Consider the following 17,885-nt stretch of genomic DNA (forward strand, 5'->3'; position numbering starts at 1 on the left):
TGACTATTTATCTTCCTTTGCCTAGAATGACACATTTGCAGACTTTGATTCCATGACTGATCGACTTCTGGATGAGATAATACAGTATGTTCAAATTTACAACCTTACTGTTTCCAAAATCAGGTAAGCTAGCAAGAAATACTTGAGGACTTGTTTATCAATATTTTCAAGAGAAATGCATTTTTTTAAAAATCTATCAATTTTTCTTAGCCTGTAATTTTGGAAATCTTATCTTAAACTTGAAAACAAAGCAAAATTTTTATATACCCATCATTAACTATATGCACAGTAAGAATCATTGAATCATTTTTCTGCTATAACAACCATAATGCTGTCATCTGAAATTCTAGGTAAATCCTCCTGTCTTGCCACCTCTCTTCCAATTTCTATAATATCCTTAAAGCCTTAAGATTTGCTTTCAGACTTCAACTCGTTTTCCCTTTTCGTCTACTTAGGGTCACATTTTTACTCCCAATTCAGGAGCACAGAGTTGGGAAAATACCCGACTCCACAAACCCGACTTGGGAGTAAGTGTCCTGAAAAGTCATATTTTTGATCTGGGAGTGGGCAGGTGCTAACGGGAGTCGGACCTGCTGCCCCTGGAAACTGTTTGGAGGCAGCCACAGGGGCTGCCGAGTACCAAAATGGGCTGAGCTGTTTAAAAGGTCGATCTCAGTGCTCTGGGACTTTTAAATGTGCTGCTGCCTCTGTGAACCAAAGATGTGTGAAATACCTCCCGACATCCTCCCCCCTCCCACAATGAAAATGGTGGGTGCAAGCGGGACTATTGGATTCTTGTCTCCGGCACCATTTTGGCTAAGGTGCTGAGACCTTCCGACTTTATGGAAATTTGGGCCTTAGTGTCTACCTTTTTCTTCTGTTCTGTGTGTATGCTGTGATGTGTTCTCTCTGAATCTAGGTAGCGAAGGCGCAGGAAATGGTTGGAAAGCTCACAATCAGAGCCCACTTGGCAACCAATCAGCACCCGCTTCTCCTGCAGTATAAATTGTTGTTCCCCTTACTGTTGGTTTATCTTGCGAGCTGTCCTGATGAGTGCAAGAAGAAAAGCTTTTGATTGCAAGGCTCTTTTTTTTCAGCAATACAAAAGCGGGAAAGCTATAATGAACCTTTATAAACACTGGTTTTACCTCAACTGGAGAATTGTGTCCAATTCTGGGCATGACACTTTAGGAAGCATGTGTAACCTTTAGAGATGGTGCATAAACATTTACCAGATTGGTTCCAGGGATGAAAGACTTGTGGATAGATTGGAGAAGCTGGGCTGTTTTCCCTGAGAAGAGAAGGTTGAAAGGAGATTTGATAGAGATGTTAGAATCATGACAGGTCCAGACTGAGTAGGTAGAAAACTTGTTCCCATTTATGGGAAGGGCAAGAACTAAAAGACAGATTAAAGATTATTGGTCATTTTTGCCAAAGGCAACATGAGGATTTTTTTTTTAAACAGCAAGTGATTAGGATCTGGAATCATTGGCTTTGAGTGTAGTGGAGACAGATACGACACGGCTTTCAAAAGGGAATTGGATGAGCATCTGAAGAGAAATTTGCAGGCCTACAGTGAAAAGTGGAAGATTGGCATTAGCTTAATTGTCCTTGCAGAGAGTTGGTGTAGACACGACAGGCTGAATGGCCTTCTATGTTGTACCTATTCTGTGAATTTTATGAATAAACTTTCAAAATTAAATACTCTTTTTTAAAAAAAATTCAGAGTTTAACATGTATGTCATGCTGTAACACTTTTTTAAAGACAATTTCTCTTTAAAAATCCAGACAAACTTTTCAATACGAACTTTTAAATTAGTTGTGCCAGTAACTGTACAAAGCATGGAAGTAAAATGATGTTTCAGTTATCAATATAGTAAGTAACTTAAGGACACTATTTAATCTCAGGTGCCACTTTGGGACCAAATGCTGCCTTGAGCAAATGTGAATCAGCAGATCCTTACCGTGCTCTGTTCACGCAAAACTGGACTTGTGTTGCACATTTTGCATCAATGTGAAGCGGTAATTGCTTTGCTTCAGCACAAAAAATATTCAACTTTCTGTCCACTTATTCAAATGATACTCCCTCAGATATCCTTTTCCCAACTCACACTGCAGCTTTTTGTATGACTCTCCCCGTGCATTTGTGTAACCACTTTTGTAGATCAATAATGTGAATTATATTTTTAACCATTCTAGATAGACCCAAATATTACATTTAGCAATGTATGTGGCACTGATATCCAGGACCATTTAGCAGAAACTGGAAAAAGTAAACCAGAAATTAAATTTCACTTCATGAAAGGTGTTGATCCATTGGTGCTGATGTCATGGAAGAAGATACATATTTCTTTTTAATCTTTTAAAAGAATTGCGCTTTGAAATATTTTGTTCAATTCCCCTGTGGCATTCTTCTTCTCGTACCTAACTCTCTTTTTCTCTCTCTCTCTCTCTCAGTTTCATAGGACACTCTTTAGGCAACTTAATCATTCGATCTGTTCTTACAAGACAAAGATTTAAGTTTTACTTGAACAAACTGCACACGTTCCTGTCTTTGTCTGGGCCTCACTTGGGAACATTATACAACAGCAGTGCACTCGTCAATACAGGTAGGCAAAGAATCTGTTGATGTATGGCACCAATAGAACAACCTAAAGTCCTAAAACTCAAAATAAATGAATATTCTTAAGTAGACATGTGCACCATCTATGGACTGAAAGAGTACTTCGCTTTTAGTCAGAGCTGTTCTTGCAGAGGGATAAAAGAGAAGAAAAACAGATTGAACAGCATCCAACAGGGGAAATCAAAATTGAAATGCTGGAAATGCATGGCAGATTGATCAGCATGCATAAAGAGACATGGCAGGTTAATGTTTTTCTCTTGTTAAAAGATTAAAGAATGAAGACTGGGTCTTTATTTTGCGGAGTTTAAAAGAATGAGAGGTGATCTCATTCAAACATACACAATCCTTACAAGGTTTTACAGGGTAGATGCAGGAAGGAGGTTTACCTTGGCTGGGGGTGTGGTGTTTGTGGGAGGAGTCTAGAACCAGGGGACACAGTCTCAGAATGAGGAGTAAGCCATTTAGGACTGAAGTGAGGAGGAATTCTTCACTCAGAGGGTGGTGAATCTTTGGAATTCTCTTCCCCAGAGGGCTGTGGAGGCTCAGTCATTGAGTATGTTCAAGACTGAGATCGATAGATTTCTACATATTAAAAACATCAAGGGATATGGGGATAGTGCAGGAAAATGAATTTGAAGTAGAAGATCAGCCATGATCTCATTGAATGGCAGAGTGGGCTTGTAGGGCTGAATGGCCTACTCCTGTTCCTATTTCTTATATAAATCCTTCATCATAACTGAAGAGTGAAAAACGCCTTATAGGAGTCAGTAAGACAAAGGGTAGAAGAACAGTAAAAGTTAACTGCCAAGGATGTTAGTCTGTCAAATAGAAAATAAATGGCTTTTTGAAAATTTGGATTTAAAACTGTTTGGTTATATGGAAAGTGATGCATTAAAAGCAGAAATATCTAAGTAAGGCATGCAAAAGAAATGAGAGAGATCCACACAAAAAAAAGGTGAAATTCATATTCAAGAGTGTAAAATAAAAAATGCCAGACTTACAGCAGGTCAGGGTATATCAGAGGATTGCAGAGCGCCTAGGATAAGGATAAGATATAGTTTCTAAAGTTCACATTTTACTTGGTTGGAATTGTGTGCAAGATCAAGGACAGAAACTCAGGCTGGGACTGTACAGTTAGTTCAAGCAATGAGCCCTAGTGAGGCACAAAAATCAGATTTGCAAACAGAATGAAAGTGTTCAAGAAGGCATTCAGCCCTTTGGTCTTCTGGTGTAAAAGAGGTTTTTATGCAATAACATGAATACATTTAACAATTAAATAAGCTTTCAGACTTTCCCAAATAGCCTTGTCTTGGACTTGATAATTTTGCCTAGAGCTATGACTGTATTAGCTGGAATCTGAGTATGGTACAACTTGTATGCTGTCTTGCCTTGTTCTTGACTTTAAAACTGCTAAGGAATGCAAATTAAATAGGTACATAAATATACAGCATAATGGGAAGAGTAGTGGGATTCAATCTTTAAAAAAAAATCAGATTACCATTATAATAAAACCAAATTTATTCACTCACTATGTTAAAAGCAAATTTAGTTATTCTTGGGAGATGGGCACTGCTCGCAACCACTAATTTCAAGAAGGCGACACATAACTCTTCAAAGATAGATTCTTGGTAAGCAGGGTTATCGGGGGTAAGATAGGATGCAGATTTGAGGTTACTATCAAATCAGCTATGATCTAATTAAATGGCAGAGCAGGCTCGAGGGGCCGAATAGCCGCCTCCTGCTTCTTGTTCGTATGTCCGCAAGGGCAACCTGGATGGACAATAAGGAGTGCCTGATGTGTTTCATTTAATGGTTCTGAGAGTCAACATGTAGATGAGAAATAACAGTCCAAGCATTGATCCTTGGGGACTGCAGAGATAACGGTGCAGGATTACTTCCTATCCCTGAGGGGCTGAAGCCTCGCACCCACCTTGTTAAGGCTGCCCCGGTGTATTATTGCTGCGGAGCAGCCTTTTTTAAAAAAAAGTAGATTGGTTCATGACCAACCTTTCTACCTAGTGCGGGGAGTGGTGGCAGAGTGGGGGAAGAATACGCCCGCCCCTCACCCTGTAAAATCCAGCCCCTTGTGTTGTGTGTTCTCTTCCTATAACCTCACTAAGCTTATCTTTGTACGGTTGAGGGTACTTAGAGGGATTAGATATTACGAGAATTAAATGACCCTAAGATTTTTGCTTTTGGACTGTCTGCTGACTTGTGGCATTTGCAGTATACTATTGTCCTTGTTATTGCAAAAACAAATTGTTCTTAGAAGAGAGAGAAAAAGAACACGGTGAGACTTAAAGATGTCCACAGTATGATATCTCACCTCTCTCTGGCCTTTATTGAGGGAATTCTCTCAGAACTTGCTATCTGTTGAAATTAAATCATATAAAACCTCTTGATGCTATTATTCAGTACTAAACTATACAGTTTAATATTAAGTTTGATAGTCTAGAGTTTTATTACTTTAGTTTTATTTCTCCTCTATTGGAATGGAATATATCTTTGCTAAGTGTTATGAAATATCTCCTTAAATGTCTGCCACTACTCCTCTACTATCCTATCTTTTAACCTGCTTTCCCAGTTCACTTTAGTCAACTCTGTTCTCATACCCTTGTAATTGCCTTTAAGTTTAAGATGCTAGACTTCGACCCACACTTCTCACCCTCAAATTGAATGTGAAATTTTATCATGTTATGATGACTATTGCCTAGAGGCTCCTTTACTAAGAGATCATTAATTAATCCTGTTTCATTGCACGTTACCAGGTCTAAAATAGCCTGTGGAATGCACTGCACTAAAAAATTGTCCTACATACACTCTGAACTCATCTTCCAGGCTAGCTTTGCCAATCTGATTCATCCAATCTATATAAAGATTGAAATCACGGGTGAATATTGCAGTACAAGCCCCGATTATTTCTTCCTCTATACTCTGTCCTACAGTACAGTCACTGTTAGGGGCCCTGTAAAATACTCACACAAGTGACTTACCTTGCTGTTTCTTATCTCTATCCAAACTGATTCTACATCTTGATCTTCACTACTGCACTGATGTCATCCTTAATTAACAGAGCTACCCTACCATCTTTTCCTAGCTTCCTGTTCTTCCAAAATGTAAATTAAGTAAATTTAAGTTATTAGGTCCCAGCCTTGAAACCACATCTCTGTATTGGCCATCAGGTCATACATATTTACTTCTATTTGTGTTGTCAATTCATAAGTTTTGTTGCAAACTCTGGCCTTATCTGCTGGTGCACTCTTAAGATTGTACGGTCTGTCCCTTTCCACTGTTCCTGTCACACTCTGGTTATTGTTGCCCCTATCACTATCCTGCTCTATTGCTTTGTCCATTCTCTTTAATTTACCACATCTCCCATCGTGATCCCTTCCCTCCACTGTTCAGTTTAAAGCTCTGTCTACCACCCTAATTATACGACTCACCAGAACACTAGTCCCAGCACGGTTCAGGACCATCCTAGCGGTACAGCTCTCACTTTCCCTACTAATGGTGCCAGTACCCCATGAATCGAAATCCATTTCTCCCATACCAATCTTTTGGTTCTGCATTTAACTCTATTCTTGTTTACCTTACGCCAGTTCACTCATGGCTCAAGTAGTAATCCAAAGATTATTACCTTTGTGGTTCTGTTTTTTAACTTAACCCTAGCTGCTCATAATCACTAAGCAGAACCTCTACAAAGAGAAATAGGAGAGAAAGTAGAGGAATCTGCGAATTCAGGACAAACACCAACTGGTTGGGCTGAAAAGCCTTATTCCATGTTGTAATTTCTATGTAAGTCTATTATGTAATCATATTAAATTACCAACATCCTGTAAATTTTTTAAGAACTGTGAGCATCTCTTCCTTTCTCCCCCTCCAATTGGTACAGAGATGTGTTGCAGCTCTGCAGGTCAGTGTAACTTTGGAATATTTCAAAGAGCATCTAGGCTGGCGATTTTTTTTTTAGGAAGCAGGTGCTAGCAATTTGAATCCTGTTTGTCACTGTCAGGACAATTCTGATTAAACAGGAGCACTAACCACTTATAACGTACCAACCATGCAGTAATTCAAAACCAACTGGAGTACAAAATGAATCTAAGCAGCATTTTGCTTTGGCTGGAATAACATTCATGTGTACACTTCAAATCTCCCCAAGAGTAAAACTCTAGATGGTTATTGGATCTGATTTAAATAGCTCTCTTACTCATCAGCAACTCCAATCAGAATGAAAGCCTAAAACATAAAGTTGGTATTTTAGATTGGCTGAAGCCAACAGAACTTGCAGTTTGTATATTATCAGCAAACCAAAATGGAAAAGTATAATTAAGATTCAACATAAAAAGTAATTAAAGTAATTATAAATGGAGCTGATAATAAGCTGTTAATAACTTGAGGCCACCCACAATATAGAAATAATCTTCAAGTGCTGAATCAGTTCCCAGGGTTGAGGAGAAAACAAAGCTGCTGATTGTAATCTAATTTATTGATGGAAATAAAATGTAGTTTTGGTAAATGAAACAGAATAAGGAAAATTCAACTCGGAAAAAGCATGGAAATTTAACTGCTTGGGGGGTGATCTATCTAATTGAGGTGTTTAGAATGTTAAAAGGATTCAATAGGACAAGATAAGTTAATTTCCTCTGGAGAGGGAATCAAGAATAAGGGGCATGACCTTCAAATTAGAGCAAGGCCAATCAGGAACAAAATCCGGAAGCATTTCTTTCATAAAGAATAGTGCAAATCTGAAATTCTCTACTCCAAAAGGCTGTTGATGCTGTGTCAATTGAAACTTTCAATATTGCTTCCAACAGATTTTTGTTAGGTAAGGGTATGAAGAGACATGGGAATAAGGCAGGTAAATGAAGTTTGAGATACTTCTCAGCCTTGATCTAATTGAAAAATGGAGCAGGTTCAAGGGGCTGAATGACCTACTCCTGTTCCTAATGTTGCCATGAAAAGTACAAGCTTTTTACAATAAGGCAAGGCAAAAGTTATAGGGTTCTGGACCACAAAGATTTGGCAACAATTTCTCTTAATATCATGGTTTAGAATATTGTACTCAATTAACTTTTCTCGAGGCTGAGGGGAAAAATGTAAGTAATTTCGTATCTGCACTTTCCCTTTACAGGAGCATAGGAATTAGGAGTAGGAGTAGGCCATTTTGCCCCTCAAGCCTGTTCCACGATTCCACTAGATCATGGCTGATCATCTACCTCAATGCCATTTACTCGCACTAACCACATATCACTTGATATCTTTAATATATAGAAATCTATCGATCTCTGTCTTAAACATATTCAATGACTGTGCCTCCACAGCCCTCAGGGTAGAGAATTCCAAATATTTACCACCCTCTGAGTGAAGAAACTCCTCCTCATCTCAGTGCTAAATGGCCTACCTCTTAATCTGAGACACTGTCCCCTGGTTCTAGACACCCCGCAACCAGGGGAAACATCCATCCTGCATCTACCTTGTTGAGCCCTGTAAGAATTTTGCATGCTTCACTTCTCATTCTTCTAAACTCTAGAGAATACAATAGCATTATATGGAAGATATAGAGCAGGAAAAAAACCAAGCAGAAAGTAGCCATTGGAAGAAAAACAAGTCTTTGACTTAAGAGTTAGTAAAAAAAATGAAATAAAAATCAACTTGGACATTGATGTGAAGAAAATCATTGCTTTCTATTTGCATCATTCCTGGAAAATAACCGGGCTCGATTTTGCCCATTGAAGTTTACAAAAAAAAGCTATTTGGCAACCATTTTAATTTAAAGATTCAGTTTGACCAGTGTGGCTGGATTAACATCTGTGTTTTTGAACTTGAGTGAGCGAGCTTCATCAGTTCTTGTAGTAGAGTACTTCACCTTGGAGAAGTAAGGAATCAGTTCCGCACCATGGAAATAAACCTGTCAGCTAATCGTGGAAGGGAGAGGACATCTGGTACCTGAGGACATCTAATACCTGTGGAGAAAGACCAAAATGCTGTTTAATTTATGAATGAGATGGACAATTGCCTATTATTTTTGTGCACATTGAGAAACATCCATAGGAACATAAGAATTGCTAAGAGACCATGGTCCACCTAGTTTGCCTTCTACCATCCTAGTAGTTGCATGATACAAAGGTAATGGAACCATTGACTGGTCATACGAATCAATCTCTATCAATTAGCCCACAGCAGACCCAGAAATGACACAGACACAAAAGTGGTGGAGAACTCTAAAGCGTACTTGTAACAAATAAAGCCTTCAAGCTGAAGCTGAGTTTGTATGTATCAGTAACTTGTTTGACTTCTCTTGCTGTAATTCCCTTATTGACTTTTATATCTCGTTGCATTACTTTCATGACCAGGACTCTGGTTTATGCAGAAGTGGAAGAAGTCTGGATCCCTACTACAGCTAACATGTCGAGATCACTCTGATCCCCGGCAGACTTTTCTGTACAAGCTCAGTAAAAAAGCAGGTAGGTGGTACAGAAATATTGTAATGTCATCACTTAGTACCTGTATTGCTTTTTGATGCAACACAATAATTTTGTAAAAAGCAAAGGATTTTGCTTTGCATTCTGCCAATTGCGTGGTGTTTGAGAGTAGTATTTAAACCATCTGTCACACCTATCCTCATTGGAGAAACTTAAATAAATGTTGATTATTTCTTAGTCATACATGTATAAATTGAATTCCAGAATGTCAGGTTTATTCACTGCATAATAAATAACTCAATTACAGAACAAATAGGTCTCTTAGCTTCTTTGTTTGCTAGTTTTAAAAATATAAAAATGTTGCTGACTGAAATTTTTGAAAGGCTAGCGAGTAACTGATCTGTTGATGCATCATTTCTGGATTTTACTTTCTCCCTCGATTTGTGTCAATGGGCTGAATTTAATGTTCAGCTGGAAAATTGATTGGAATCCCCAATCATTTTCAGGAGGCCCGACAGAATTTTACAATAATCAGGCACTTATGGACAGCATCAGGCCTGACTTGAGCCCAGTACAGGGAGGAAATGCCAGCCAATAAGAGGCCAGCAGCTCTCCAGTGACAGCAACACCACCAAGAGCGGTGGCCAGAGCCGGTACCACACTGGAGCCTTCACTGGGGATTGACAAAGTGTGAGCAGGATATGGGGGGTCACAGTGCTGGTGAGTACAAGAGACGGGAGTTGATAGAAAGGGCAGGTGGCTTCCCACGGGCTATCCCCCTACCCAATCCTGATGTCAATCAAGCACAGAGTGGCTGAGTACAAGGAACCACCACCCCCATCCCCCCTCCACCCAGTAAGCTACAGGCAAACCTAATGGGCTTCGGTGGGTGTTTGTCCCACATGGAGGGTTCCCCACCCATCACTGGTAGAGTTCCACTGTATTCAAGATGTGACCCTTAAGTACCTACGTAAGGGTCTCAATTGTCCTCTATGCAGGAAGGCCACCATCCAGCTTTCTTTTCCCACCCAGTCAAACCCCTCATGCCTCCGAACTCGGCTCCGGATTGGTTGGGGAGGGAGGCATAAAGTTCCACTGTATGTCTGCATTGCTATGTGTCATTATTCTTTCTGCTAAAGAAGGGAATGTTGTCCTTTTTTGTTAGAGTCATAGAGGTCTACAGCACAGGAAAAGGCCCTTCGGCCCATTGAGTCTGTGCCGGTCAAAAAAGTACCTAATTATTCTAATCCCATTTTCCAGCACTAGGCCTATAGCCTTGTATGCCATGGCATTAGAAGTGCACATCCAAATACTTAAACGTTATGAGGGTTTCTGCCCCTACCACCCTTTCAGGCAGTGAGTTCCAGATTCCCATCACTCTCTGGGTGAAAAAATTCTTCTACATCCCCTCTAAACCTCCTGCCCCTTACCTTAAATCTATGCCCCCTGGTCTTTGATCCCTCCACCAAGGGGAAAAGTTCCTTCCTGTCTAACCTATCTATGCCCCTCATAATTTTATACACCACAATCATGCCCCCCTCAATCTCCTCTGCTCCAGGGAAAATAACCCCAGTCTATCTAATCTCTCCTCATAACTAAAACTCTCCAGCCAAGGCAACATCCTGGTAAATCTCCTCTGCACTCTCTCGAGAGCAATCACATCCTTCCTATAATGTGGATTCCAGAACTGCATGCAATACTCTAGCTGTGGCTTAACCAGCGTATTTTCAGTTCCAGCATAACCTCCCTGCTCTTATATTCTATGCCTCAGTTAATAAAGGCAAGTATCCCATATGCCTTCTTAACCACCTTACCTACCTGTCCCGCTACCTTAAGGGACCAGTGGACACCAAGGTCCCTCTGATCCTTGGTAATTCCCAGGGTCCTACCATTCATCATGTGTTCCCGTGCCTTGTTTGCCCTGCCCCAGTGCATCACCTCACACTTAGCCAGGTTAAATTCCAACTGCCACTGATCAGCTCATCTGACCAGCCCATCTATATCCTCCTGTAATCTAAGGCTATCCTTCTCACTTTTTACAACCCCACCAATTTTCATGTCATCCACAAACTCACTGATCAACCCTCCTACATTCAAGTATAAATCATTTATATATACCACAAACAGCAAGGGACCCAACACCGATCCCTGTGGAACCCCACTGGACACAGGCGTCCAGTCACAAAAACACCTCTCGACCATCACCCTCTGCTTCCTGCCACTCAGCCAATTCTGGATCCAATTTGCCAAATTGCCTTGGATCCCATGGGCTCTTAACTTCGTTATCAGTCTCCCATGCGGGACCTTATCAAAAGCCTTGCTGAAGTCCAAGTCGACTATGTCAAATGCATTGCCCTCATCTACCCACCTGGTCACGTCTTCGAAAAATTCAATCCAACTGGTCAGACATGACCTCCCCTTAACAAAACCATGCTGACTGTCCTTGATTAATCCCTGCCTCTCCGAGTGTAGATTAATTCTGTCCCTCAGAATTGCTTCCAATAGCTTCCCCACCACTGAGGTTAGACTGAAGTTCCCTGGTTTATCCCTTCCTCCCTTCTTGAATAACAGTACCACATTGGCTGTCCTCCAGCCCTCTCTTCTTCTTTAAGGCTTTCCTTAAAAACCTACTTTTAACTTAATTTCAAATTTTTGATCATTTGTCCCAATATCTTATGTGTGGCATGGTGTGTAACTGCATTGAAGGTCTTATATAAATGTAAATTATATAAATGTTGCTATTGGAAGCAAAAGCAATAACAATTTTGAAAAGGGAATTGGATAAAACTTCAAATGAAAAAATTTGCAGTTATAGGGAAAGAGTTGAGTGGGACTAATGTGGATAGCTCTTTCAAAGAGGCAGTGGAGGCACAACAGCCTCTATTCTTTGATTCCATGAAATGATTTGTGAATAATCAAATGGAATTGTGGAATACTTAATTCCTATTGCCTGAATTAATAAGGTAATAAAAGAACTTCACTTGTCCCCAAGAACTGAAGCAAAACACCCAAACTGTGAGCAAGATCAGCTGGTCACAAACCACCCAACAATTGAATAAACATCCGAGCATCCCAAGTCCGTCTATAACATATGCTGTACATGGGGACCTGATACTGTACAGAGCTATCCCAAATGTCCATGCCACTACATTTAGGGTCACCCAGTACTCTCCTTTATTTTCTGTTAGCAAATTATCGTTTCCAGACGATAAACCGTTTTCTTGCCTTCCCCTTATCTACAGTCTTGCAATAGTGTGTGTGTTCTTTTTTATTTTGGACTTGAGAGAGGAGCACGGGGTGTCCTTGCTTCCACTAGAAATCAGCATAAATATCAACTGCAGCATGAAATTGACGGTGATCATATTTTGTACGTGTTTTTAGTTTGCTACCGTAATGTGACTTACCTTTCCATATGTGACTTCTGTCTTAATTGGGCTTGATTGGGACCAACATTTGAGGCCTTTCCTATCCCACACACATTTTTTCATACCAAAGATTACTTTGCTGATACCATTTTCAGATAAATAAAACTACATGAGTAATATGGAAGCAATTGTTCTTGTGACATCTTGTATTCAAGGTCTCCATTATTTCAAAAATGTGGTGTTGGTTGGCTCACTACAAGATCGTTATGTCCCCTACCATTCTGCTCGAATTGAGATATGCAAAACCGCTTTAAAGGATAAACAATCAGGTAAGATTAAATACCTAGTAATAGTTATTGCTTAAAGGATTTTACCAATGATAGCTTAACTCATGATGAGGATTCCTAATCTCTGCATTCTTTTTTGTTACTTTTTTTAAAATTCACATCCTTTTCTATATATATATGCATGGCATATGCCATGTAATTTGGCATGGCACACAAATACACAATTGAATTATATATTCAGGTCTAGTTGTTATTTAAATAAATGGCTGTTTTTTTAATAAATTGTTTATGGAGCAGGGGAACACACATGTCTGATCTATTTTACAGGACCGGTGTATGCTGAGATGATCCAAAATCTTCTAATGCCAGTGCTTGAAAATAAGGAATGTAATTTGGTTCGATATGATGTCATCCATGCATTGCCCAACACAGCTAATTCATTAATAGGACGAGCAGCTCATATTGCAGTTCTCGATTCTGAAATCTTTTTGGAGAAGTTTTTTCTGGTTGCGGGCCTTAAATACTTTCAGTGAGAAAGAGTGCCATAAACTCTTACCTCTATTCAAAGAAACACATTTGATCCTAGAACATTGTCTCTGCCTAAAAAAGTTAAAACTGTTTATACATTTTTGTATTGGAAACAATCCTACATTGAGTCTTCAGAGATAGTTTAAAGGTCTGGATATGTTAATGCCTGTTGGTTTGTGCTGTGCAATACCAATTTTGTATTTTTATCTGTCTTATGTAACTATTTCTTTCAGTTCAGTTTTTCTGTATTTTTCAGAAATTTTATTTTGCCTTTTTAAGTATCAGTTAATGTTGAAATGATCAGGGTGCACTGATATAATTTTACTTTCTAAATTTATAAAGTTAATATTCAATTAGTATATTAGAGATGAAACATTAATTTAATTCATGACTTCCAAAGAATACATTTTCACAATCTGATTGCGAGCCTGTTGTATGTAACATTTTTAGAGTGGACTTTGGCAACTGGAAACCCTTTAAGACGCTGCTATATATTTATACATTTTTAACATTGCTCAACCTATAGGAAATTTACAAATTTGTTTTTCATTTCATGCAATCTTTCTAAGAAGACCAAATACTGTCTTATACATACTGTCACTGTCAAAATTTTAAACTAGGTCATAAATGTCTGCAATACATTTTTATACAGAAAACATCCTCTTAGAACTTTTAACCATACCTGTCGAACATTGCTACTTTTTCTACTGCTGAAGTGGAAAGATTTTTTGCTATGGAACTTTTAGAACTGAAGTAACTTTTTTCAAACCTTCTCATACTCTAAATGTAGTATAAAACTTGATTGTCATGCCAGTCTGATGACCTTGATTTGCAATGATTTGTACTGCACCAAGGTATAAACTCCTACACAATGAGTCCAGCAAACACAAGGCATTTAAGTCAATACTTGTACATTCAGAGAGGAGTGGTAAAAAGCTAATATTTTCAAAATCCTGCAGTTTAATGAATAGTCAATTGGTCTGACTGCCAATATTCTTGTATGCCAATGTATTTGTATATGACATTCACTAAAATGTAGTTATCTCTTGTTATAGTTCATTTTGAAAACCATATGAAAAGCATGCTACAGTGACGGGCCATTTTATATGGCTTCTCTGAATGGGGAGCTGGAAGCACTGCATGTGATATCACAGGCTATGGTGCATCAGTGTTGTACTGGGTTTTGCAATGCTGTAATAGACACAGGAGAATATTGTAATGATTTTTAAGAAAACTAAAAATGTTTGAGATAATTAGGCATTTTACTCTTATTTCTAAACTCTTAAATAGAGAAAACATTTCCAATTTAATTTATTTATTTTAGGTGGCCTGATTGACAGTGGGCGTATAGCATGGTTTATGGGTTACTGGTGCATATCTGACTTTTAACAAAAAGACAGGGAAAAGACACACATTGCTATCACATATGCATTTAACAAATTTGTAATGAGTTTAATTTGTTGAAGCGCAATCAAACTACATTCTTCTAAATGGTGCATGTGTCATCTGTCTGTAGCCTTGTTTTCAAAAGCATACAGCACATAAGGTCATCATCATTGTACCAGTAAGTTTAATAAAAATGTTGTATATTATACTATACTGTGCAAGTTAATGCATCTGTTATTTTTATTTTTTTACATTCCTTTAACTATCTAACATTGTATTAATCTCACGGATCAGTTACTATTGCACAGTGCCAGTTTAAATGTACTTTGACCATTTATTGTGTAACTGGTTAGCAGCTAACCATTAGCTAGTTACATTTAAGGACATTTTTCTCTCCTTTTAAATTATTTGTGGGCATTGCCTTTTTTGGGAAATGAGAGAAAACATTTGTTTGCTGTTCATGTCCAATTTTGTCTAATATCATGTAAGATTTCTTTGAGACACTAAATTGAAATTGTTCCTACGAAGCACCTTGGAATGTTGTATTGCATTGAAGGCCTTATATAAACTACAAATTGTTCATCAATGACCAGAGCTCATGATGTAAGTGCTGGAAAGATACCAGGGTATGTATAAAGAGAGGTTCAAATGCATCAGAAGTCAATAGCATTTTGGATTTAAAAATAAAGGCATAAGGTTCAACTGCAAAATGCTAATTTATATAACACAATATGCAGTTTTGTGTATCCCACTCTGCAAAGGACATCAGAAACATCCAGTGTAGATCTACCAGGATTATGGTGGCGATAAGAAACCTGAGATGATAAAACTATTTCTACTGAAGCAAAAAAGACTGTGGAGATTTAAGTTGGGAAGATGCTGGATTGGAAGAGAAAGCAATTTCTCCTGGTTGGGAAGTCAATGATGAGGGATCATCTATTTAAAATCTTAAGTGTGGAGAGATGTTAGGCGAGTTTTTTTGATCCAGAGTCCTTACAGTTCAAATGCATTGCTGCAGGCATAGGGACAGGGGTAGGCCATTTAACCCCGGGCCTGTTCTCATGGCAGGGAATGGTCTTTAAATGCAAAGTGACTATAACAGTGGAAGCTAAGGTGGGTACAGCCATTTGTAAGAGTTTCCCTTTATTTATGCTATCCAAACCATTCATGATTTTAAACAACCCCATCAAACCTCCTCTCAGTCTTCTCTATTTTAAGGAGAACAACTCCAACTTCTGCACTCTATCCATGCAACTATATCCCCTCATCCCAGGAACTGTTCAGGAAATCTCCTCTGCATCCTTACTAGAACCCTCATGTTGTCCCTAAATTGTGGTGCCCATAAGGTTGACAGGAAAGTAGGATGGGGCATTTGGGGTTGCTGCTCATAATGAGCCAGTGCTGAGTGCCTTGACGAGCCCTTTGGAGGATGCTGAGATGGGGAACTGTAGACTTATCAAAGGGAATCAAGTTGGCGCTGGTGGCAAGAGAGCAGGAAGGTTGAGGAGTATTGAAGGATTTGAGTAGGAATTTGGAAGGACAGAGTACCTAAGGTATTGCAACTCGGGGAGCCACAGAAATACAATCTAAAAGGGCTGTGGAAAGTTGTGGACAGGAGAGAGAGGCAGACCTGAACTCCTTCAGGTCTATTTTTTTGCTATTTGTCCATAGGCTGAGGTGTTTTAATTTTTGAAATAAGCTGTGGCATGTTTCCCCAAACCCTCTGCTCTGAGGTCAATTTTTAAAGTGACTCTCATCAAACTCTCTTTAGAGTTAAATCAGAAGTATAGTTTATTCATACATTCTAACCCTGGGGATAGCCGCAACTTCATACACGCATACAAGGGCGCAATGGCCCTTAACTTCTGCATTACCCACTGGTGCTCCGGCAGCGTAGCCTGGAGGTTGCGTGTCGGGACCCCGAAGAAGTCGCATTGCACGCACATGCGTGCTAAAAGTGCATTGCGTTCAAACTTCCAACTCGGGAAGATTAACTGCACAGCTGAGTATGCCACACTGAAGGACTTCTATTTAAATTGCACATCACAGCGCTAACTTCCCCTAGATGTCCCGATGATAGGCAAGTATTTACGTGGATTTCTTTACACACTTTCATTCACGGTCTAACTGCAGAGAAGAGAGGCAGCAGACATTTTGGAGAGATTCTTTAGGTGGGTGAATTTATTCACTTCTACTTTCAACATCTTTTAAACATATGCAATGTGCAGAAAGTGTAAGAAAGATAGAAATTTTATTCTTTTCACAACCTTTTCATTCAATCATGATGTTTATTCCATTAGAGATTTCATATTTAACAATGTACGTTTGACTCATTGAAGTCTCTGTAATAAGTTTCAGCTAAAGTAATTTTGTAAAATATGTTTACGATGCATTTTAATGCAGTGTGGCGTATTTCAGTATTTAAGAGTCCCTTTAATGCAATGTCGATCCTTAGAAGCCTCTTAAATAGTTGATATATGTGAAAGGGAGTTCTGCTTTCACTGTTACAAATGTGTAATTTGGCTATTTCTATGCTTTAGAAAAGTGTAATTCTTAAAAGGACATATGCAAGCCTTCTGCAAGCTGATGTGAACTATCTCTCCGACAGGTATTCCAGAATCCAGTGCAGATTTCAAACTTGATCCAGAGTCATGTTCAACCCCTGGTATATCACAATTGCTGTTCTTTTTATTAGAACTACTCTACTTTTGTTGAGGGCTCAACTTAGGCAAAGGGACAGAAAGGAGAGTCAGGCAACATGTCTGCTCGCTGAAAAAGCGGATCAGTTACCCACCCCGGAGAGTGTACAGGCAAAGGATGTCATATGAAATGATGTCAGAGGAGCTGTGTGTCAGGAGTCTACGCAGTGGACTGTGGAGATGAAACTCCCAACAGCACTGAATTTCTTTGCATCTGGGCCTTTTCTACATATAATTAGTGACGTGCAACATTTCGCAGAATGCTGCGAGGGCCTGCATTCACTGAGGCAATTTTTAGTCGGGTTTCAGAGTTTATTACATTTGACATGTCCCCTGTCAGGATGAAGGAGCGGTCCCTCGCATTCCACAAGATTGTTGGTTTCCCAAAAGTGATTGGGGCTGTCAATAGGGAATGCATATTCCATTGAAGGCGCCAATAGATGAGGCTGTTTCATTCATGAACAGGAAGGGGTTCCATTCGCCGAATGTGATGGTGTGTGATGCCCAAATGAGGATCCTCAATGTGAATGCAAACAACCAGGGAAGTGCCCAGGACTCATTCATCCTAGCAAACT

The 17,885-nt window shown here is 39.2% G+C and overlaps 1 protein-coding gene across 3 annotated transcripts in view; it reads left to right on the forward strand.

Moving 5' to 3' along the window:
• The window catches only part of fam135a (family with sequence similarity 135 member A), a 257,651-nt gene extending 242,513 nt beyond the window's left edge, over nucleotides 1–15,138 (forward strand). For all 3 annotated transcript variants that reach the window (XM_078541854.1, XM_078541856.1, XM_078541855.1), the window contains 5 exons: nucleotides 26–123; nucleotides 2,458–2,609; nucleotides 8,977–9,087; nucleotides 12,626–12,739; nucleotides 13,025–15,138. In XM_078541854.1, the coding sequence (XP_078397980.1) occupies nucleotides 26–123; nucleotides 2,458–2,609; nucleotides 8,977–9,087; nucleotides 12,626–12,739; nucleotides 13,025–13,230 (681 nt within the window). In that variant the 3' untranslated portion in view covers nucleotides 13,231–15,138. The remainder of the gene's footprint in view (nucleotides 1–25; nucleotides 124–2,457; nucleotides 2,610–8,976; nucleotides 9,088–12,625; nucleotides 12,740–13,024) is intronic.
• The last annotated feature ends 2,747 nt before the right edge of the window (nucleotides 15,139–17,885 follow it).

The sequence above is a fragment of the Cetorhinus maximus genome, chromosome 5, assembly GCF_964194155.1.
Source record: "Cetorhinus maximus chromosome 5, sCetMax3.hap1.1, whole genome shotgun sequence".
Taxonomy (NCBI): domain Eukaryota; kingdom Metazoa; phylum Chordata; class Chondrichthyes; order Lamniformes; family Cetorhinidae; genus Cetorhinus; species Cetorhinus maximus.